The sequence below is a fragment of the Mycteria americana genome, chromosome 24, assembly GCF_035582795.1.
Source record: "Mycteria americana isolate JAX WOST 10 ecotype Jacksonville Zoo and Gardens chromosome 24, USCA_MyAme_1.0, whole genome shotgun sequence".
In the NCBI taxonomy this organism is placed as follows: domain Eukaryota; kingdom Metazoa; phylum Chordata; class Aves; order Ciconiiformes; family Ciconiidae; genus Mycteria; species Mycteria americana.
The window spans coordinates 306912-329518 of NC_134388.1; the positions used below are offsets into that span (position 1 = coordinate 306912).

The 22607-nt window shown below is 46.0% G+C and overlaps 2 protein-coding genes across 2 annotated transcripts; one reads left to right on the forward strand and one right to left on the reverse strand.

Moving 5' to 3' along the window:
• Positions 1-2063: 2063 nt before the first annotated feature.
• LOC142420520 (ceramide synthase 4-like) lies at positions 2064-14500 on the forward strand. Its single transcript, XM_075524543.1, is given in 12 exon segments — positions 2064-2230; positions 3970-4087; positions 6128-6246; positions 7454-7511; positions 8054-8104; positions 8868-8960; positions 10366-10494; positions 10773-10879; positions 12888-12928; positions 12931-13028; positions 14120-14193; positions 14449-14500. Coding segments are annotated over 12 exon segments (1107 nt in total).
• Positions 14501-16908: 2408 nt separating this feature from the next.
• LOC142420498 (kelch-like protein 23) lies at positions 16909-21790 on the reverse strand. The gene is made up of 3 exons (XM_075524499.1): positions 18859-21790; positions 17710-18121; positions 16909-17488 (listed from the first exon to the last, which is right to left on the reverse strand). Exons 1-3 carry the CDS (start codon positions 19835-19837, stop codon positions 17182-17184), a joined length of 1698 nt encoding a protein of 565 aa, XP_075380614.1. The 5' UTR covers positions 19838-21790; the 3' UTR covers positions 16909-17181.
• Positions 21791-22607: the final 817 nt, after the last annotated feature.

Here is a 22607-nt window from a genome sequence, read left to right on the forward strand (position 1 = left end):
GCAACTGTAGAAGATGAGGTGTCCAGCTCCAGGTGAACTATGAGAAAAAGAACATTTACTGGTGCTCCCATGCTGCTGTGTGGTGGGTGAGTCGAGGACTGGGATCCTAGCCAGTCCTAGGCCAAAATTATGGCTGACATGAATCTGCTAACTCCAGTAGGCATGGACATCTAGTGCTGTTTTGGATCTTGTTTTAAGAGTAGTTTGGCACAGTTGTTCCCTTCCCCCTCCACACACTCGGGAACAGCAGAGATGTTCATCCACCACATTTTTTTTCATTTAGACATGTATGCCCAGGGGAACGTTTACCTGGATGGCTACACTTTGAAAGACATTGCTTTTCTCATTCCTACACGTACAACAGACACAGTGCCTGCAGGTAAGGGTGTCCCTAAGGAACAGCAAGGCATTGTTCAAAAAGCTGAAGTCATGTCTAAACAAGGAAAGTGGAAAGGACCTGTAACTTTGGCAGATTAATGTGAACATGCAATAAAGCAGGCCAAGAAATATCTTGAGAAACAACTTGAAAGGCAATACCAATGGAATTAGAACATTGGAAAGATGGCAGGAGTCATAGATAATCGAGGCATATAGCAAGAACACTGAGACAAGCTAAGGCTAGAGCCAAAAAATTCAATGAGCTGCCTGCATATGAATTCCCTGCTTAGAAGCTCAGAGAGGGTCCAATACCTGATACCTTGCTGAGGCTACATCCCAAGAGGATCCATCTCAAGCAGTAGGTGAGAAGATGTTATATAGCAAACAGACTAACTGAATAATAGCAAACCTTCAAACCTGGGTGGCGTTCACTGAAGTGTCAACAGGAAACTCATACTAGAAGAAGTTAAACTACCAACTGTGGAATATCATTTTTTGTTTCAAATCATCTTGTTATCAGGAAAATGTAAAAAGGTTCCAAGTGGGAATGTGAGGAGCTACAGCCATCTATAGTCTGACATCCAGACTGGTCAGACCGGTAGGAAGTATAATAAATGATGGAATTTGTGGAAACACATATGAACATAGTATTATAGGAAAGAGTCGCCATGGGTTGTGTATGAGGAAATTATGTCTCACTCTGCTGGAGTTATCCCAAAGAATCAGTGAGTGTGTGTAGGGGAGAGAACCTGCTACCTACTCAGCTTTGCAAAGGCATTCAGAAAGGTCCCTCACCACAGACTGAAAGAAATCCACCTGAGGTTACCATGAGAGACCAACAGGAATTTTTTGCAGCTATGTATTCTTACAGGTGCCCCAAAAAGGGGGAGGGAAAGGCAGATGGCAAAATTGGCTGATAATGAAAGTTACTCATGACGATGATGCAGACTGACTACAAGCAGTTGCAGAAGGGTTTACAGTACTGAGGAACTGCGTGATAAAACACAAGTGAAATTGAATATGGAGGAGTGCAATGTGGTGTACATGAGAAAGTCTCCTGAAGTGCTGGGCTGAGTGTTAGCACTTCGGAATAGTTTTGGGGAGCAGTATATCAATTTAGTGCTCAGTACGTGATGGTTCAAAATGCAAATAGGATATGGGGTGTTGCTGGGCAAGATGGAGGAAGCAAAACTGAGACTGTTGGGGCCCTAAAGGTGCCAGAAGATCATAATGGCTGTGGCCAGTCTCACCTGGGACCTCCATCCACACCCTCTGCCAGGTGTCAGAGCTGATTAGTAGGTGAGGGCTTTGCAGCCTGGGAAGGAAAAAGCTGGTAGAAAGAGGGGGCAAGAGAGAAGCCCCTGCTGTTATTGTTGCCTGATAGGGACTTCAGTCATCTGTGCAACAGAGTGTAGTTGAAGTTAGCCACCTCCCTGATGCCCACTAAATTACTTTGTTGTACTTGGACATCTTACCCAACCTCCAAGCTCATGGGCAGGTCAGAACAAGTGATGCTATTTCAACTAGTCTGGAGTCATACTCATGGGACTGAGTGAGAGGTGAGGAGTGTGAATGACAAACTGTTGAGCTGGGAATCCTGATTTAGGAGTGAGTTTTATGCCTTGCTCCTACCTGCTTGCTGAGTCCTGGAGCCTCTGTTTTCTGTGCCCACCATCTTGACCAGGATGGGACTGTCAGAGGGGTTCTGGCACCATGAATACCGGCTGCCACCTGGAGCTACCTGGGAAGACGTGAAGGACTCTGCAGACATACACTACCCACAGCCTCAGGACCTCTTGCTCTGCGTCCCCGGTGCCCTCCTCTTGATCATTGTCCGATGCATCTTTGAAAGGTGAGTGCAGCAAATCTGGTTTCTCTTGTGCTGGTTGCCACCAGTGTCTTGCAGAGTTGCTCTAGACTAATCCTTACCTGCTTCCTGACCACTGCAATGTGGACAGGGGATTGTGCCCAAGACTGAATCTCTGCTTTTTGTGGCATATGGTATTTGTGTGGCAGCTCTTTGCCCTGCCTGCCCTCTCTCCTGTACCTGTAACATAACCTGTACCAGCAGGTGTGAAAAGACAAGTCCGTCACTCAGTCACACCCCAGCTGTGGGTGGAGGGTCCCTCTTGGAGAGAGTTCAAGTGGGAACTTGCAACGCAGATAAGGGATTTGCTGGGTACATCAGTGTTGGGAGCCCCCAGCTGAGCCAGTGTTCCTAGAGGATGCTCCCAAAGGTGCTATGTGAGCCCACGCTCTCTGCACAGAGGCAGAAGGAGGGGATGACCATGGCTCCTGGAGCTCATTGTGGGACTGCTTTGCTCACACCACTACTCCTTGCCCGGCTCTGCTCTGCTCTCTCCTCCCGGCACCAGAGATCCCCAGTTCAATCAGGGATGATGTACTCCAATGCCCTAGCTGTGGGCATTCACCTGGCTGAGGGAAATGGTAGTCCCCAAGGGAGCCTGAGGACTGAGCAGCACCTCCCCGGGGCTCTTGTGGAAATGAAGCAGGTCCACATGGCTCAGCACAGGAGATGGATTCAGACTGGCCTTTAGGCCCCTTTTCCAGGAACACAAGAGACTGACCCATGGGGAGGTACAGACCAACCCTCACACACAGGAAATTGTGGAGCTGATCAGTTAAAGCGGGGCAGTGTGCTAGTGTGGGCAGACCTGCCGAGATGCTTCCCTGCCAGGCAGAGCAGGAGTTTGGGCAGGAGGCGGGGAGGCATGAAGCAGCAAGGCTGTGCTCAGCAAACCTGCCCTCAGCTGGGACATGGGCTTTCTCCTGTGTCCTAGAGGAGCTGGGGGAGCACCGGCCCATCTCCCCAAAGAGCTGGTTCTTACCTGCTCTGCACAGTCATGTGAGAAGCTATAGCAGACAGGGGCTGTAGGAAGAGCCAGAATTAATTCCAGGGTCATCAGGTCTTCCCTCAAAGATGTTGCACTTGCCTGGCTTCCCAGAAACAAGATTTTAGAAACCAGTGCCTCCCACTAGAGCTTTGCTGAGCTTTCCTGCAAAGCTAGTGTTTTCTGCAGGAACCAGCATATCCCCATGTGCTCTGTCCTTGGCTCCTGCTGCAGCCAGTGGTTGGGTACCCTGGGCACAGTGCACATAGGACACTTGGACACTTGCAGACTGGTTTCATGGCACAGTGTGAACTGCTTGGGAACGTTGTAAAGGGGACCAGCATGCGCTCCAACACAGAGAAATGCAAGGCGTCTCAGGGGCCCAGCAGAAGAATTAATTATTGCTTACTTTGTAGTTGTTATTGTTGTCTCCACTGCACATCCAGCATTCCCCACCTTTGCTTTGGTGCCATTGCATCTCTCTCAAGAAAGAGCATTGACCTGACAGACGCACTGGGCTTCGTGTGTGCCCCTGGAGCAGTGCTGGGTCCCTTGGGCTGTGCATGTGTAGCTGGACCCCTTGGGCTGGGTGTGTGAGCACCCGGGGTAGTGCTGGACCCCTGGTGCAGTGCATCCATGCACAGGATACAGCGCTGGCAGGATCATGCTGTTGGCTGACCATGGCTTACAGCACAGGCACACACGTCCTCTCCTGGCTGAACTCTCTTTCCTCTTGCAGAACGGTAGTTCAGCCTTTGGGCAGGAGGTTGGGTGTGAATGACAAGCTGAGGCCCAAAGTTCAGCCCAGTGCCACACTGGAAGGCTTCTACATTCTGATGGGCAGGACCCCAAAGGAGGTGAGTGTCCCCTGTGTCCCAGTGTCCCGAGAGCCCTGGCAAACAATACCTTCTCTCTGTCCAGATACCTCGGCCCAACCAAACCAGCCTCACAGGCAAGGCAGTTACTGCTAACCACCCTTCCAGGGAAGAAGATATATAAGCAGATATTTAGGCATCTTCCAACATCTTCAATAGCTGCAATCCCAGCACCCCCTGACCTGCTGCATATCGAATACAGGTAGCGTGAGAGCTGCTGGCTCTGGTAAGGAGGCAGCCATCACCCCCTTTGGGTAGAGTCTATGGATAGGGCTCCTTATTGTTAGCAGAACTACAAGTCCTTCAGAATCACAGAATCATTTATGTTGGAAAAGACCCTTAAGATCATCGAGTCCAACCTTAAACCTAACGCTGCCAAGTCCACCACTAAACCATGTCCCTAAGTGCCGCGTCTACATGTCTTTTAAATACCTCCAGGGATGGGGACTCAACCACTTCCCTGGGCAGCCTGTTCCAATGCTTGACAACCCTTTCAATGAAGAAATTTTTCCTAATATCCAACCTAAACCTCCCCTGGTGCAACTTGAGGCCACTTCCTCTCATCCTATCACTTTTTACCTGGGAAAAGAGACCGACCCCCACCTCACTACAACCTCCTTTCAGGTAGTTGTAGAGAGCAATAAAGTCTCCCCTCGGCCTCCTTTTCTCCAGACTAAACAACCCCAGTTCCCTCAGCTGCTCCTCACAGGCCTTGTTCTCCAGACCCTTCACCAGCTTCGTTGCCCTTCTCTGGACTCGCTCTGGCACCTCAATATCATTCTTGCAGTGAGGGGCCGAAAACTGAACACAGTATTTGAGGTGCGGCCTCGCCAGTGTGAGGGGGATGCCTGTACAGTGCCAGTACAGGGGGACAATCACTTCCCTAGTCCCACTGGCCACGTTATTTCTAATACAAGCCAGGATGCTTTTGGCCTCCTTGGCCACCTGGCCACACTGCTGGCTCATGCTCATCTGGCTGTCAACCAATACCCCCAGGTCCTTCTCTGCTGGGCAGCTTTCCAGCCACTCTTCCCCATCCTGTAGCATTGCATGGGGTTGTTGTGACCCAAGTGCAGGACCTGGCACTGAGCCTTGTTGAACCCCATACAATTGACCTCGGCCCGTCGATCCAGCCTGTCCAGATCCCCTGCAGAGCCTTCCTACCCTCAAGCAGATCAACACTCCTGCCCAATTTGGTGTCATCTGCAAACTTACTGAGGGTGCACTTGATCCCCTCATCCAGATCATTGATAAAGACATTAAACAGAACTGGCCCCAGTACCGAGCCCTGGGGAACACCACTTGTGACTGGCCGCCAACCGGAGTAAACTCTATTCACCACAACTATTGGGCCCAGATCATGACTCACACTGGTGCATGAATTTTAAAAATAACTTTTGAATTAAATTTGTAGGAAGCTTTGTCAGATTAATTAAAATATGCTCATCTTTACATTAATTTTAGTCACAGTTTATAAATTTAAGGCTAAGTAGTTTTATTTGGAATTCATGCATAAAATAGAGCATGTTGGAAATTATGCTTTTTAGCCTGTGAATGTGCAGACATTCAAACAGCTGGATGTGTTTTCTTACATTACTGAGTGAACTATATGCTTGTTTCTTTATCATCATAAGCTAAAACTTCTTTTATCTTCAAGTTTGCTATCTGTAGGTGATAATTATCAGTCAAAATTGCACCTGAAGTGGAAAAAAAAAAAAATGTATTTAGACTTTTATAGCATCCCATTGTGTACAGCTTGCAAAATTTAACCAGGGAGAGCCTGTGCTTACTTCTGAACCTGCATTTAGATACGGCTGAATTGGAGTTTTAAAATGGCCAAAATTATTTGGGAGTTCACAAATACAAATAGAGCCGATATGATTTTTTTCCAAAGAAAGGTGTTCTTTGGGGAAACATGGACCCACAGCAGCAGAGGCACCTGCAGGAACGCAGCTCTTTCACCTACACAGGGACAGACAGCCTTAAGAAGGCTGAGTCCTGCTTCCCTGCTCTGTTTTCTAGGGGGACCCGAGTTCACTGGCCAAGCAAAGTGACCTGCCAGTCAAAAAGGTGGAGACCTGGTTCCGGCACCAGCGGGCCCAGGACCGGCCTAGGCTGATGAAGAAGTTCTGTGAGGCCAGGTAAGTGGGCCAGCAGAAGCTTTTGGTGATGGAGACCTCCAACAAGGTCTGCGCACCATCACCATCCCCTGCCCTGTCCTTAGCCCCAAACACACTCCCAGAGGAGCCTGCTGCCAGCTGTGGCTGCGAAAGGAGACTTTGTACCACAAGGCTGGGTCCCACCACTGCACACACTGGGGTCAGAGCCACCATGCAGCGCTGCCAGCTTCGTCCTTCCTTTCCACTTTTAACTTTAAAAAGTTAAAGTTGCCTCAAAAGAGTCCACTGGCCTTGATGCAGATCAGGTTTAAATCTCGGATGCTGGAGGGATTTTGAGCAGCAATGCTATTTGTGAAATGCATCAACCTTCTTTTCAAGATGATCTTGATACGAAATTAAAATTTTAAAATATTCTCAGCATGGATCATTGGGCATAAAATAAATCCATGAAGTGCAGCTAGTAGGCAGTGCAAGCCATGAACAGAGGGAGGTAAAAACTGAAAAACACCAGAAAGTAGTGAAATCTTCCTAGCATTCCTTTTCCTCAAGCTATTTGCTCTCTCATATGAAATCTTCCTGCATATCTCGGTAATACATGGAGTCAGAATGGAGAGGAGTCACTCTTGATCAAAAGAATCAGGTTATCTCTGGTTCTCAGCTTGAGGTTTAATGCTGTATACACACAAAGACCCCCATCAGGTATGAGACCTACTTTCCCTCCCCCTCTGAAAAATAAATTATTCAGTGCTTGAATCCTGTTATTATGGTTTTCAAAACATATTCTCCTCCTGAAAGCTTGTTCAGTGCTCCACACTACAGCATTTCTGAGGAAACTAATAAAACCCCTGGTATTCCTCTGCCATCGCTGGAAAAAATGAGGTGCATTCCACAGGCTGTGGTATATAAGTATTTGCATAGGTGATCTACAAACACCCACATAACAAAAGAAGACAGGTAGAGGCATCCTGGTAGTCATGCTGCATCCTGTTTAAAGCTGACAGAGTACACCAAGAATTTGGGCACGGTATGGACCGCAGCAGAGCCTGGGTGGGCTGTGGATACCCTGTTGCCTTACCAGCACGTGTGCCTGCAAACAGCGCTGAGGTTCTGCAAACCCCTGTCCAAACAAGCATAGGTTCCCCTGTGGGCTTTGCAGCGTCCTGGGCACAGCGTGGGGAGCTATTCCACCTCTGGAGGAAGTCTTAATTCCTTGTTTTTTCTGTTTTAGCTGGAGATTTACATTCTATTTCGCCTCATTCTTCTCTGGGCTGGCTCTCCTGTATGATGTAAGTAAGTGAGCAGGGTGATGCTGGGAGTGACACCTTTGAAGGGTTCTTCATTCACAGCAAATGAGGCTGATGGTCCTGGGCCACTTCAAAGACCTCATCCAAAGATCATGTGTGGCCATGACTATGGGTCCAAAGCCAAAGAAAGACAAATTCAGGGGCATGGAGCAGAACCATCCCCAATCCTGATCGAGCAGAACAGTCCCCCTTTCCCTGGGTGGACCTGGCTAGGTGTCAGTGATGTTACCATGGTTTTCTGCTTGTCTTAGATCATTGTGTAAGTGATTCCCCACACACAGCCCTTGCATCTCAGCCAAGAGCAGACCCTGTCCTGGCTGTGGCTGCTGCCTGTATCGAGACCCTCTGTGTGACATTCTGTACATTCACTAATGACAAATGCATTTTGCCAACCACTTTTTCGAAAGCTCAAAGGCCGACTGGGTCTAGCATGGGCACACTGACTTCTTGAAGTACTTCTTCACATGCTCATTATGTGTCATTAAAAGGCTAGGGATTCTTACTGCTGCCTTCTCTCTGCACAGAAACCCTGGTTTTGGGACCACACTGTGTGCTGGCTGAGATTTCCACAACAGGTGAGCAGCAAGTACATGGAATCACAGGATAATTCATATTGGAAGGGGCACCAGGAGGTCTCTTGTCCAACCTCCTGCTCGCAGTACTCAGCTGCGAGATCAGACCAGGTTACCCAGGGCTTTCTCCAGTCTAGTTTTGAAAACCTTCAAGAATGGAGACAGCACAACCTCTCTGGGCAACCTACTCCACTTTTGGACTGCCCTCATGATGAAAAAGTTTCTCCTTACATCCACCTCTCGTTTCAACTTATGCGTGCTGTCTCTCATCTTCATACCGCGGCGAACAGCTTGGCTCTGTCATCTTGACAAGCTCTTTTTATAGGCGCTCCATATGATAGCGGACAGAGAGTCTCTGCCCTGAACAGGCACCTCTTCTCAATGAGTTTCCCTGTAACCCAAGCCTGGCTGGAAGCGGCTCCATGTGTGTGGCCACAAAAGGGACCAGGTGGTCAGGACCCTCGACCACCCTCGACCTCTCAAAGCAGGGATGAAGATGAGAGTTGTCTGACTCCCTGCGGAGGGGAGATCCTGGCTCCTCTCAGTCCCTCTGCAAACTGACCAGATCTGGTCCTGGCTTTGGACCAGGCTTGACAGTGCATCAGCAAACGGTTCAGTTATGGGGAACATGAAAACTTAGGCATGACCAAGCCCTGCTGTCCCAAACACGGGTTGAACGAAGGGGCTTTGCCCAGCAAGACCCTTCCCCTCTCCCGTCCCCCAGGGCTAGGCAGGGGTGTCATGCTGCCTGTTGCTTGTCTTGCAGCCTCTCCTGCCCACATTGGGCTGGTTCTACCTGCTGGAGCTCTCCTTCTACTGCTCGCTGGTGGCCACCCTGCCCTTTGATGTGAAGAGGAAAGTGAGTAACAGCAGCACAGCTGCAACCTCCTGGCTTGGTCAGCCCCTGCCATGAGGCTCTCCCCTCCTGCTGTCAGCTCCCTGGGGGCGCAAAGGACAAGGCACACATGTTGCTGCAAAGACCCCTGAGCGCATGAGCTCCCTCTATTGCACCTTGCGCTGGGTCCCACTCGTGTGTGGTGTGGCCTTCCTGCCTGCTAGGCCGGGGAAGTGCCGAGGGCTGACATGGGGTCCCCACACCTGACCAAGGGACAGCCACTGGGTGGATATAGCATCATGGCCCTTCCCAGCTCTGGTCTCAGGTGCTGCCTGAACCAGAGGGCTGTGTCCTCCTGATGGAAGGGAGCTGGGCTGTTGCGATGAGGGTCCTGTAGATGCATGTGTGGCTTTTGCAGTGTGGGATGAGGTGACCTCCTGGGACCCATGGACTGTTGCCCGTCCCTCCTGGGACCCATGGACTGGGACCCATCCACTGTTGCCCTCGCCTTGTTCTGCAGCGGAGGCTGCACAGAGCTGTGCAGTTCAACTGCACAAGCTGAGGTTCAACCTCAGCTTCATTTGATTGTTTTATCTGATGATCACATCTCTCTTCAGAGACTTCATGCTTTTCCCCAGAGATGGACTCTGTCTAGCTCTTGCAAAGCATGCCCCAGGTCCCAAAGGACCTGCAGAAACTCTGTATTAAAATTACCAACACTGCAATAGTCTTTGTAGACAGGTTGGTTATTGGACACCTGCAATGCTTCTCAGAAGAAGCAGGGTTCCTGGCAGTGATCCTCCCTGGGCCAGTGTTCCCAATCCCTCCACAGAGCACTCCAGAGTCGTCTTCTCATATGCCAAAGCATTGCCTTTTTGCACGTACAGATTTGTCCATGCAGGGATGAACCACCCAACAAGGTCTTCTCTTTACATGAGACGTGAGAAGGCATATTCCCCACCTGCAGTATCTCCAGCCCATGTCCATTGGTCCCTCTCCATGGGCAGCACAGGGAGGTTGAAGAGCTGCCTCCATTATGGCTAGTGGATAGGACCTGCGCTCCAGGCCAAGGGCAATCTACTGTCATTACAAAAAGCTCTTCAATACACAGTGGAAGGGTCTGGGAGGAAAACATGGGGTGTTAAGAAAGGACCTTTGTAAGGGCAGACTGATTCCTGGAAAATTGATAAAATCTGTCTTCTAGCATGTTTGCACCTGTGTGTACCTCACTGGTATTTATCTGGGTTTCCATAAACTCGGCATAAAGATGTTCATTTTTCTTGGGATTATGCAGGACCTCAGAGAGCTGTAGCATGGTGGGGAGCACTGATGCTTTGTGGAGGTGTTTAACATGTCCTCATGAGGCAGCAGCATCCAGGAACAGCTGCTGCCAGGTAGGACTGACACACAATCTCTCTTCTCATGCCAGGACTTTAAGGAACAGATCATCCACCACATTGCCACCATCACTCTGATCTTTGTCTCCTACTGTGCCAATCTTACACAGTTTGGGATGATAGTCATGCTGGTCCATGATGCCTCTGATTACATTTTAGAGGTGAGTTACCCTCACCCAGAAATGCATATCTGTTCTCGTGTCTGTGGGTAGCACTGGGAACTGTGTGCCTTACTACATGACACGTGGATGTGGTGGGCCACATGGGTACTGTAGTGCCAGTGCATTTAGGAACTATCAGATTTACTGCTCTTGGGGAAAAGTGAGTGAGTGCACAGGGACTGGGACACATACCCACAAGCCTGGTAACCCTTGCAGGACATGGGAAGTCCCTCAGCACCCTAGAAGGCACATAGGACATATGGCATTTGTCTCTACAGCTTGCGAAGATGCTCCATTACATGAAATGGAAGCGGGTCTGCGAAGCGGTCTTTATTGTTTTCGCTGTGGTTTTCATCATCTCCCGGCTTGTCATTTTCCCATTAATGTGAGTTACATTTTAATGTTCTCTGAACATGGGTGTTATGCACTATTTGAGCTTCTGGAGAGATGACCCTCCATGCTGAGGGGAGGAAAGGCAGGGAACAGGACACTACAGGTAAACTCAAAGATTAATCCAATGGGAACTGAGGAACCCAAGAAAAAAACCCCAGGGTTTTAACCACATTAATTAATTAATATAGTTAATTAATCTAGAGCCACAGCCTCTGCCCCTCCATTCCCATGCTCTCACTGTCTCTCCTAGGCAGGGACTGTCTCTCATGCTGTGATGAGATGCTTAAATGCAGCCACAGCAGCTGACTTCTCATGAGCTATTGCGGCACTGGGAATGATTTAGGACTGTCTTTTTCCATCCTTCTAAAGCCATCCCCATCACATTCTGAGGGTAATCCTTCTTCTCTACTCCTGCTCAAGACTCTTCCAGTGTGTAGGAAGTGGCCTCCTTCTGTTGCAAACACTGGTTCCTACAAGAGAAAGAAGGTACAAACTGTACAGGTTAGAATTTCCCAAAAATTTCTTAGCAGACTATGAAAGGCCTGCTTAAAGCTCTATTAAGATAAAGTTAATAGAGAAACAATGGCATAGTTATTTAAGTTGACCCACCATATATTTGAAATAAAACAAGAAAATCATGAGTACAAGCTAAGGATTCAGGAGGTAGGATACTCAACATGCTGGGAGGGTATCAGTAATGATACCTCAAGAAGCCATACACAGGCACCAGTCTTGGAGAATGGCTTTTGCCTACACACATCTGACCACACTCCCAGCCTTTAACTATGCTGAAATTGTTCCCTTTTCTTTACTGCTGCCAAGTTGCCTGGAAGTGCTGATCCCGGTTAACTTCCAGAAACTCATTCCACAACTCTTGCATTATAGTCTAAGGTTTCTGGTTTTTTTCAAAACCAAACATGTCATTTATTACACCCAGAAGAATTTTTAAAATGGAACATGTTATACACACATAGGGACAAGTCTGCATTGCTGTCCTCTGGTCCTGCCCTAGCTGGACCTAGCCCATACCAGCACTGAATTTTGGTCCTGCTGCCATTTAGTTTGGACACCTGTGAGGCTGACTTTGCATAACGAGTCCCAGATTCTGGTGGTGAAATGGCTCCCTTAGAGAGAAAAGCAGTAAAAGTTTGAGGCCACTTTCCTGAGAAACAAACTAGACTAACCATGACTTCAGTTGTCTCTACTACAAAAAGTCAAGCCCCAATATCTCAACCTGCTGTATCATAACATAAGGATGAAGAGGATAACAGGTGTTCCAGGTGAGACCAAGGGTCCATCTAGATCAGCACCTGTCTGCATCAGCAGCATGAAGCAGATGTCTGAGAAGGCAAGAGCAGAGCAAATACACACTATATCTAACAACATTTCCAAGCTTCCACTATGTCTTAGATTTCATGTCTTAACTTGCGGAGGAGGAGGACACATACTAGCATTTGTCATTTCTTTCCTGTGCTGAACTGCTGTTTCCAAACCACTGCTTTCCTCCTTTCTGTCCCATCACTAATGATACAGAGTTTCTGTGACTTCGGCCAAAAATAATGCCCTGCCCAACTGCTCATCTGTACTCTCAACTCTTCCCTAACTTCAGTTAAAAAAATTCATTTATAATCTTTTTATTTAAGTGCCAGTGGCCAGGTTCCCTTATAGTTTATTTTTTTGTCCATTGCTCCTCTCCAGACTTATTTTAGGAGAAATGCTGCCTTCTTTTGGGAAGCATTGCAGGTTTCTGATAACCAACCTGTCTGCAAAGACTAGCGCATTGTTGGTGAGTTTCTGCAGGTCCTCTGGGACCTGCTTTGTGGGAGCTGGGCAGAGTGTGAAGCCTGACAGTGCAGTCCTAGCACAGCTCAGCTCTGCCCTGGGGACACATGGGCCAAGTAGTTGCCCAGAAAGACACTTGACCCTTGTAAGTGAGAAGGTGCTTGGCCTGCTTTAGTCTTGTGTCTTCCGATTTGTCTCTCCCTCTCTCTTTCCCACAGCACATACTATTACTTTGTGGCAAAATTTCAGTTGTTCCTCATAAGCTGATAAACACTTTCCTGATGATCCTGCAGTTGTTACACATTTTCTGGTCCTATCTAATCATCCAGATGATCTTCAGTGTCATCCTCCATGGTGTGGTATGAAAAATCTTTGTCTCCTCTGTGCCACCACTACTCATGAGAGACCCTGAGATCCAGGGTGACTCCTTCATGCCTGCAGGGAAGGGGTGGGAGAAATGGGACAGCCTAACAAACAGCCAGAGAACTTCTTAAGTCACATGTTGGGAGTTGTGTGGATACCTTTGCTCACAGCGGTGAGAGCAGCAGCTCACCTGTAGTTCGCAGCTGTGTCCTAGTAACATGGGAGCCATCCACAGCCCCTTCTCCTCACTGCCTAACAGCTTCTCAGTATGTGGTTGGGGAGAATAGGAACCTGTTGGTATGTCCAAAGTGGAGTAAGGAAGGAGCAATCAGGTAAGCCTGGTAGATAGCACGCTGTGTATTTGCACCTCTGAGTTTTGGGTGCATTCCACAGGCTTTTGATGCATGCCAGAGTTTGTATAGGGATCACCGGAAGAAACCTTGTCATCAGACACACCACTTCCCTGGCCTGCTAATGTAAGCAGATGGCATCTTGGTCGCCTCTGAGTAGATTTGTGAAGGCTTTGGGGATCTGTGGCCAGAAAAAAAACCCACCACAGTGTTGGTGTTATGCCTTCAGCTTACCTTGAACTACCCCTTCATTGAAACTAAATTAAGAGAAAAAACAGTTTTTCTGGAAGAAATGATGGAGCACACTCTCATCAAGTTTGTAACGATTGCAAAATGAGGAGACCAGTCAATATGCTCACTGGACAAATACATGTTGGCTTTCAGAACTTTGACAGTAAAAAACTGCACAGGAAAATATGCAAAATAACTATATGTAGACTAAATACTAACTTATTTTCAGAAGGTTGCATTACACGAACATAATTAGGGTGACAAAAAAAAAAGCATTCAAAAGTTAGGGGAAACCATAACAAAGTCAACCTCTGGCAGTTTAAGTCAACCTCCCAATGCAGGGACAATTGCAACACTGGCTTTAAGGACATGATCATGCCTGTTATTTTTATTTTAGCTGTCAGTTTAATACACCAGTGCTGTGAATGAAAATAGGACTAGTCCCCTCTAGTATGTACCATGATACAGGTTTTGCAGCTTATTTAAATTGTCTTTCTTTCCTACAGAAGAGAAAAGATGCCAGAAGTGACACCGAGGAAGGTGACAGGAGCAAAGCAGAGGATCTGGCAAAGAACAAAGAGTAATGCAGGTCTCGCTGCAAAACACCAAGAGCCGGGCAGACTCTTAAAAGCGGGGAGGCTGAATAGGACCTGGGGGGAGAGGCCAGACAGGCTCACAGATGGCTTCACAGTAGCCTGCCTGAGGCATCATCCAATGTCTAGATGGAAGTGAATTTCATTGTAGCGTTACAGGCAGTTAAGTCACTTTAGGATGTTTTCTTCACTTCTCCTGTTGGGACCATTCTTTTACTGCTACTCTATGATCATTTATCCAGGGGAAAAAAGGTCTACGAGCCAAAGTCTCACTGTAAACAGAAGATGGGTTGATCAAGCTGCTGAAGTTATGACACCTAACTGTGGTTATCTCAAAACCTTCCCAAAGGTTCATGAGATAATAAATTACAACTGCTGAAGATTTAACTGACTTGCAATTTTAGAGGATAGTGGCAGTCACTGCCAGCCACCTCATGAAAGGACTTGCATGTGAAAGACACTAGCTTAAGTGGCAAGTTTTCAGTTGTATCATATAAATTGGTCAGGCTTTGGGAAGGATAAACCATATCTGCAAATAAGGCCTGGCCGACTGATACAAGCTGTGTTTGCTATATGAATTATACAAGATAGCAAAATCTTTTAGACACATGAGCTAACTGAATGTCTACTCAGGGAGAAGGCTCCTAAAATTGAAAGCACTGAAACTCTTCAAATGCACACTTTTCCACCAGAAATTATCATTTAGTTTAAATGGAAACTTTCCATAGGGATGTATTAATTTTGTTGAGGTTTCATTTTCAAAATTGGAAAATAAGAGTGTTACAATACTAACATTTTAATGGGGTTGGATGACTTTTCACCTTATATTGTATCTGATGTAATTTTCAGAATTTATAGTAGAACATAAAATTTAAAGTCAATGTAAAAATTAATTACACCTAAATCAAAGAGTCTGTTTTACCTAGATTTTGCATGATGCAGCAGTTTTTTAGAATATCAGATCTTATGTCAGTAGGAAAATCTTCTTAGGAACTTGCTGAAGGTCTGACATCACTGCTAACTCAAAGGCTCAGAAAATGCAGAGGACAGATAAATCTACATGTATATATGTCCATAAACAATATACAGAAACCTGCAAACAGTCTTTAAAACATGTTTTCTACTCAGGCTTTGAGTATGCTTCCAAGAGGTCTGACACATTTTACACAAATATTAGGGGAAACTGTTTCTGAGAAGTGCAAAGAAGTGGAGAATGAAGGATGGTGTAACTAGAACACACTGCTGTGAAGAACCACGATCCATCTCCCACATCTGACCTATGCAAGGCAAAATATAAATAAAGTCAGGAAAGACGTGAGAGAAAGGCAGAAGGAACTGAGCCAGCATTTCCTTGAAGGATTTTGACATTCAGATCTGCAGGAAGCAACGCTGAAAAGCAGCCAGCCACCTATCTCTGTGGGATGCCAACCTTCAGAAGGCTGTCGCCTAGCCCCAACTAGCTGTACTTTGCTGGGAGTGCAAAACCCTTCATTAGGATAGCTGGTGTGAGGGTTTACCCAGGAGTTATTTCAGCCTGTTGATCAAGGATGACGCTCTCTTTTAAAGCCCCAAATGATACATGAGAGTATCAGCTTTTAAAAGATTTATATAGCCTCTAGGGCATAAGAGTACAACTGGCCATTGGACTCAAAGAACAGGCCCAGCCTTTCATTGCTGCCAGCCTCATCACAGGGGAAGCACCAACTCTGCTCTCAGCTCATGGAGCTGGCAATGCCACAGCCCGGCTGGAGGCTGATAGATGGACTAAAGTCAAGGAGTGGAAGCCAGGCTGGATTGAGAGGGCTCCACATTTGCAGACCTGAATAGAGTAGCTCGTGCCATCCTGAAATAGTTCTCACAGTGGTAGGGTTGCTTTTAATCAACACCTCTTGGTTTTTAAGGCCTCTCCCATTCTCTAGAGATGATAATCCTTCAGCTCAGGAACTCTCTTGAGTACATTTTCCTTTCAATGTTGCTGCGTCATATCAAAGAACAGACTCTGCTAACACAGATGGCAGCAACACTTGTAGAGCAACGTCTTGGGTCAGTGCTGTTGCACTCTCCCCTTCTCATCCAGTCAAGCAGACTCATGTGGCAGCCATTCTCTCAGCTGCTCCATCCTTGGGAGCCCTGAGTGCCCTTGGAGACCTATCCCATATGGCTGTGCTAAGTCCATAGTCCTGCCCCTCAAACCTTCTTCCTCATACACAGTCTTTAAGGCTACGTGCAGGTGCCTGCTCCTTGCACCCTCATTTCAGTGCTTTGGGATGGGGATTTTTATTCTGGGTCTGTACAGCAATGAACCCAAAGGGGACTAAAAAAACTGAAGCAAGACTCTTAAGTGCCCCAGTTTGCAAATCACTATAATCACATACCTGAATGCATAAATCCAGAATAGCCTCCCTCCTTCTGTGGTCCTCTCCAGCCTGGAATAAAGGTAATTTTAGCCATAATTACCTAACCTGGGAAACTTGCTTATTTCAGGCTAAAATGATACCGACACTGGGTATGGCTTTACTGCAGTGGTTGTTTGGGGTTTTTTTTTTTTGCTCTGTCCTACAGCACTAAGAACTCATACATCCTGCTAAAGATTCCCTTGACACACATTTGATTTATTATTTTACTCCTACAATATTTTCTAACACTGATGCAATGACTTTCCTGTCTCTCCCAGCTGTTCAAAGGACAGAGAGCCACAGAGGTTAAAGGTCAGAGCAGCCCTTTATTTATCATCAACCCTGAGTTTATGTACCATAACAACAGTGACCACTATTTCCAATAGTGACTTGTAATTCACTGGCTTTTGCTTCAAGTTCATTTGCCAGATAGAAAAAACCCACAAAATTACCAAGGAACAGATCTATTTTCAAAATTTAAAAATCTCACAGACCAAACTTTACGCAATCTAACTCCCATCAGCTGTAAAGCACATAACTTTTTCTTTTTAGTTACGCTGGATCTGGCATCGCTCATGCTTATGTATCAAATCTTCGCACAGAGACACACCCATGAATAGGAAGGGGGCAAGGAAGTTTGTTATCTATGACTTGGCACATATCAATGTAGGGATCAAAGAGGACTACAACAGGGAGGGCACTGTTCCCCTTCCTCTGTCCAAGGAGATAAATTCGTCCATTCACAGTGCTGCATCCCATGAAGAACTTCTGGGTCAAGCATTCCTCATCCACCTGGGTCCATTCATCTGTCTCCACATCAAATCGAAAAGCTCCTCCTCCTATGGTGTACAGAGCACCATTCAGTGATGTGATGCAGAGGTCATACCTGGGAGGGAAGAAACCCTTGATCAGAATCAACAGAGAGATCTGGCCCCTGAAATATTCAGTGTGACTTTGGTCCTCATATCAAGACTGCCATTTAAACAGAGAATCACAGAAGTGTTGGTGGACAGGACTTCTGGATTTCTCCAGTCCAGCCTCTTCCTGGAGCAGGACCAACACTAGAACCTTTTTCCTCCTGCCAGGTCCCAGATGATTATTTCTTACCTTGGAAGTGGGGAGAATGAGATGACATCCCAGCTGTCCGTCTCTGTGTTCAGCCTTTGCACTCCATCATATACATGTCCATTTTCATCCAGGCCACAGACCACATAGATCCTGGTTCCCACACTGACCGCATCTCCTCTCTCCACAGGTTGAGCCATAGGACTCATGCTTTCCCACTCCGACTCCATCAAAGCCATGCGCTCCACTGCTGAGATTATCCCTTCATCTGTGCTCCCTCCAAGTACATACAGGTAGAGCCCTGCTCCTACTGCACAATGGCTATTGCGGGACTTCTTCATGGCAGGCCCTTCCAGCCAGCTATTGTCCAAGCAATTGTAGATAAGCACCCAATCCACACTATACCACACAAACTCATCCCGGAAATATCCTCCTGTCACAAAAAGGAAGCTCCCTGGAAAGACAGCAGAGAAAAGTATCAGTTACATGAAGGCTGAAAATTGCTCCTGAGGACTAGGGTTCTCATTTCTCCCTCGGCTGTACTGATGAAGTGCAAGATGAGCAGACAAAATTACTGCTGTTTGTATCAGTTTGCAGTATTTGATTCATCATCTGCACAGATATGCTGGGCTTTACAGGATGCAGTAAGTCCTTCCAAGTCTGCTTCCACTCTTGAACAGAATCATGGAAACACTGGTTGGAAAGAACCTCTGGGGATCTCATGTCCAAACTCCCACTTGAAATGGGACCATCACCAACACTAAATAAGGGAAGCCATGGTATTGAGCTGTCTTGAAAGTCTCCAAGCATGAAGATTTCACAACATCCATGGGTAAGTTTAACTTAACAGCAACTATAAATCAGAATTCACCATCTGTCAAAACCACTATGAAAGAGAAGGCCAAAAAAATATGCTGCTTAAAGTGAAGTCATTAGACTCACTCCAGATAAAGCTAATGTGAAGAGTTCAAGTTTCTGCTATATGAAAAGAAATATTCAGCCTTGTTTAACATTCTCCCAGGACTAAGGAAAACAAAACCATTCTTTGAATGAATATGAACACAAATATGAATGAGGTTTTAGCAATGCTGAACAATGCAGTTTTGCAGGGAGTTCAGCTGAACTCCCTGCATTTGGGTCTCTAAGCCTCAACTGTTTGCATTTGCTCAGTCCCACTTCTCTGTAAGTTACCTACTGCTGCCACTGCATATTGGGTAAGGTTCCTGCGCTGCAGTGGAGAACAAGCCTGCCAGGTCCCTGTTTTAGGTTGAAAGAGAAATAATTCTTGCTGTTCCTTGTCATGCTTTCCTCCCAGGACATATAAGGTGTCATAGCTCCGACCAACATAAGGACACAGTTCCGTATTCTGCCAGCTGGGTGGAGGACAGCTGTCTAATTTCTTTATTAATCTGGAAAAGGTATCTGTCTCTCCAGAGCACTTGCTGCGTTTCACCAAGATATCGAGGAAGGACAAACTCAGAAAAGTGACCCTGACTTTGCCCACCAAATCCAGAAAGTCTTCCTCTCTTGTTGCTGGGTCCTCCATTATCCACCTCATAATACTGTCAAAAACCACATCTTCTCGCAAAACGAAGAGGTCATCGCTTTTTAGGAGCTGCATCAGCATTTCTTTGGGTAGTGCCTTAAATTCTTCCTGGGAAATCACATCCCCCCAGTGAGTGAGAGCCACGTTCATAGCAGACGCATACAGCTCTATAAAGGCAAATTGCTGCGAGTATGTCATCAGGCCCAGGCAGTTGGAAACATGCAGCTCTCTCTCCAGAAATTTCTCACACAACAGTTTCACCCTGTCAAACTGAAAAAAATCAGCTGTTTCCAGTAAGCTGGTCACATTTTCTTGACCTATAAGCACTTGGGCTGTGCGAGTGAACTCAAGTAGCGCCTGAAAAGGCACTGCATCTATCCCTCTGATCACTATGTGGTGTTCAGAGCTCTCTCTTGCCCCCCCAAAAAACATGGCTTCAAAATAACGACTATGTACTGAAAGTACTCTACGGCTGACCTGAAAGAGCCTCTCTCCAACCTCAAGAATTGTGTCTGCAATCATTTCTGTCTGAGGTTCCAGCTCCTCTGGTTCTTGTGCAGGCTCCATGCTTGCTGACTGCCAGGTAGTTAAAATTAACTCAGCCCTTATGCAGCCTTTACTCATGTGAGGTCTCTGGAAACATTATCCCCCTAGCTAGGAAAAATACAAGATAAGCCAATCTTGTCCTAAAAATAGAATGTGTTTTCTACCCTCCTGCTTTGCTCTTCAGTCTTTTCTGCTGCTTTCAGAGCAGCAATAGCAGGAGAGCTGTATAACCAAAAAAATGCAGATTTAATTGGCATCTACCTTAGCCAGATAAGGCCACAGCAAATCAGGGGAGCTGTTAGCCAAACAAAGAGCCTGGACTACGAGGAGGAAAGAGGAGAAACAACCAAAACCTTCCTGCGCACTGACTAAATATCACAAAGTTGTAAAAGAACATTAAATGCATTTGGAAAAAAGTACCCATTACAATACTTTTCACTTCTGCGAATCAAAGTCATAGGAAAGCATGAGACTTCCTGGGAAAAAACACTGATTTCCCCAAAGCCACATCCTTCATCAGTTCAAGTGTAATATCAAATTCCAGATTGCTTGCAGTATTTAGTATATATTTAATATATTAAATATTACGGTATTTAGTAAACATAAATATTGCAGTATTTAGTATATATTTTTATATATATCCTTTAGTAAGAGATGGGGAGAAGGAATGAGCCCCCATTCGAACCCAGACAGCTGTCACATATTCGGTCATCCTCAGTGTCAATGCACTAAATAAATATAGTCGTAGTACAAGCAACAGCTCACAGATTCCACACAGTGAATTTTTCCAAAGTCTTTAGACCAAGCTATTAAGTGGAGAGATTTGCATAGTGACCTTGAGCCAGTGACCCTTATCCCAAAGATCCCATCCCAGCAAGACTTAGTCCCATTTCTTGGTGGAGTTCAGCAAGCAGAATAGTGCTATCTGGGTCAAGAGCACCTTTTTTCCCTGGAGGTTCCCTCCTGCATTTCTGGAAGAGGCTTCTGCAAAACTGCTGTTACAAATGGTTTTATAAAGAGTCACATTTAGGAATGAATCCAATAGAAAAGCATATACACATTTAAAATTCAGCTATCATTTTCATATTCTTATTTTCAGGTACTTGACTCCCAAATAGAACCCAGAAGTCTGCACTGCAGAAAAGGACAGCCACGCATCTTGCAATGAAGACTGAGCAGGAAATGCTGAAAACATGCCCCTCTCCAGAGTTTATGCACTTGATACACGACCTCAGGCAGATCTCTCTGTACCCTCTGCATCTAGAGCCTGCAATCCACTCAAGAGAGCTTCAACAGGTCTGTTTCTGATGCTACACTCAGAAAACAAAGAGAGTGCAGAGATGGTGCAGCATGTTATTGGTATCAACAACCAGCAATCTCTCTCCCACCTAAGGGACAGTTCAAGACTCTACTCAGGCTGATAGCAAGCAAATTCTGCTCCAAAAACTCTAAATAAAGAATCTCTTTTGAATTGTGCAATTGCATGAAGAACAAGTTTGTAGTGTTAGAAAAAAATTATGTTGGAAGGAGCGTGACTCTACAGACAGCTCTGTGAAGCACTCAAAGAATGAACCCCTAGGAGATGAAAATCCAGAAGCACTCAAGTTTACACAGACAATATGCCACACAAGACAACTGGTCCCTAGTTTCGTAGCCTCCTGGAAAAGTCACATACACTGAACTGGAGTTTATTTACTTCAAGTTCCCATCCATTTCAGAGCTGACCCAGGAAAGGCTATGAATGGGAGTATGGTGCTGTTGCCAAAATGAACAGCCAATACAACCTGTCCTCGGCATGTTTTCTTGACAACCTCTAGGAACAAGACTGCTGCTACCACCAAAACAGCTTACTCTGCCACAGCCTCCTCATAAAGGGTCCTCAGGAAAAGCAGGTTACATACAGCCTATGGGCACATATCCTCTAGTAGACAGTCTTTAAAATGCCTAAGAGAAATGCACGAGTCCTCAGAAAAGGGACGAGGTGCTCTCAGTCATTTCTCATCAATTCCCTGTCTCAGAGTGGAACACAGCTTGAGATCTGGTCCCTCCTGATGTTGTTGTGTTTACACGCCTCCTGAACAAATTTCATTTACATTTACAACTGTGGAGAACTGCAATGTCAGCTGTAGAGCACTTTTTCAGACTGAAACCCAGACATTTAGGAACAGATTAATTTGTATTTATTCAATCAAAACTCCTCAAATCTTGCTATTTCTGCAGTATAAAAGAAATAAAAATGTTTACTTACAAATCAAGTTATAACAAGCAGAACCACAAGTGGATAGCTACAATATAAAAATATGCAGTATTTCCAGACACTGCCTACAATTGAACTTTAGGATCTTAAATATTCTTCCCCTAAAATTCCAAGTATTGAATAGATACTTCCGTAAGGTTCACGTCACTCAGCCAAGAATCATCCTAGAAGTTAGTCCAGTCCTTCTGTAGAAATGTGGAATCCTTCTGATACACAGATCACAGCCCACAAGATCCAGAACAAGTGCTAGAAAACATCTTCTTAGCTACACAGCTTGTACAGGTGATGACAAGGTACTATACAAGGAAAGTCATTTTCCTGCATGCACTGGAGCAAGCAGGCAAAAGAGACTGAACTCAGCAGCAGGAAGACTACAACACAATGCTTCCCAGCTGAGTACTGACATCTAAGAGGAAGAAAAACATGTTCTAATGTATTTAGGCTTTAGATAAAATACATTTTTAATGTATTTAAAAATGTAAATAATATAACCAATATTCAGGGCATTCTTTACTAATTTTATGTGGTTGTTTCAAAACTCACAAGATCAAGAGGGTCTCAGACAATTCCATGACAATGTATTCTCTCCTG

Coding starts and splice junctions, on each gene's coding strand:
- LOC142420498 (XM_075524499.1), bottom strand. CDS start 19,837: ATGAGTAAAGGCTGCATAAGGGCTGAGTTAATTTTAACTACCTGGCAG. Junction 18,122..18,858: donor ATATGCAGTGGCAGCAGTAG/GTAACTTACAGA, acceptor CTGTCTTTCCAG/GGAGCTTCCTTTTTGTGACA. Junction 17,489..17,709: donor TCATTCTCCCCACTTCCAAG/GTAAGAAATAAT, acceptor CTTCCCTCCCAG/GTATGACCTCTGCATCACAT.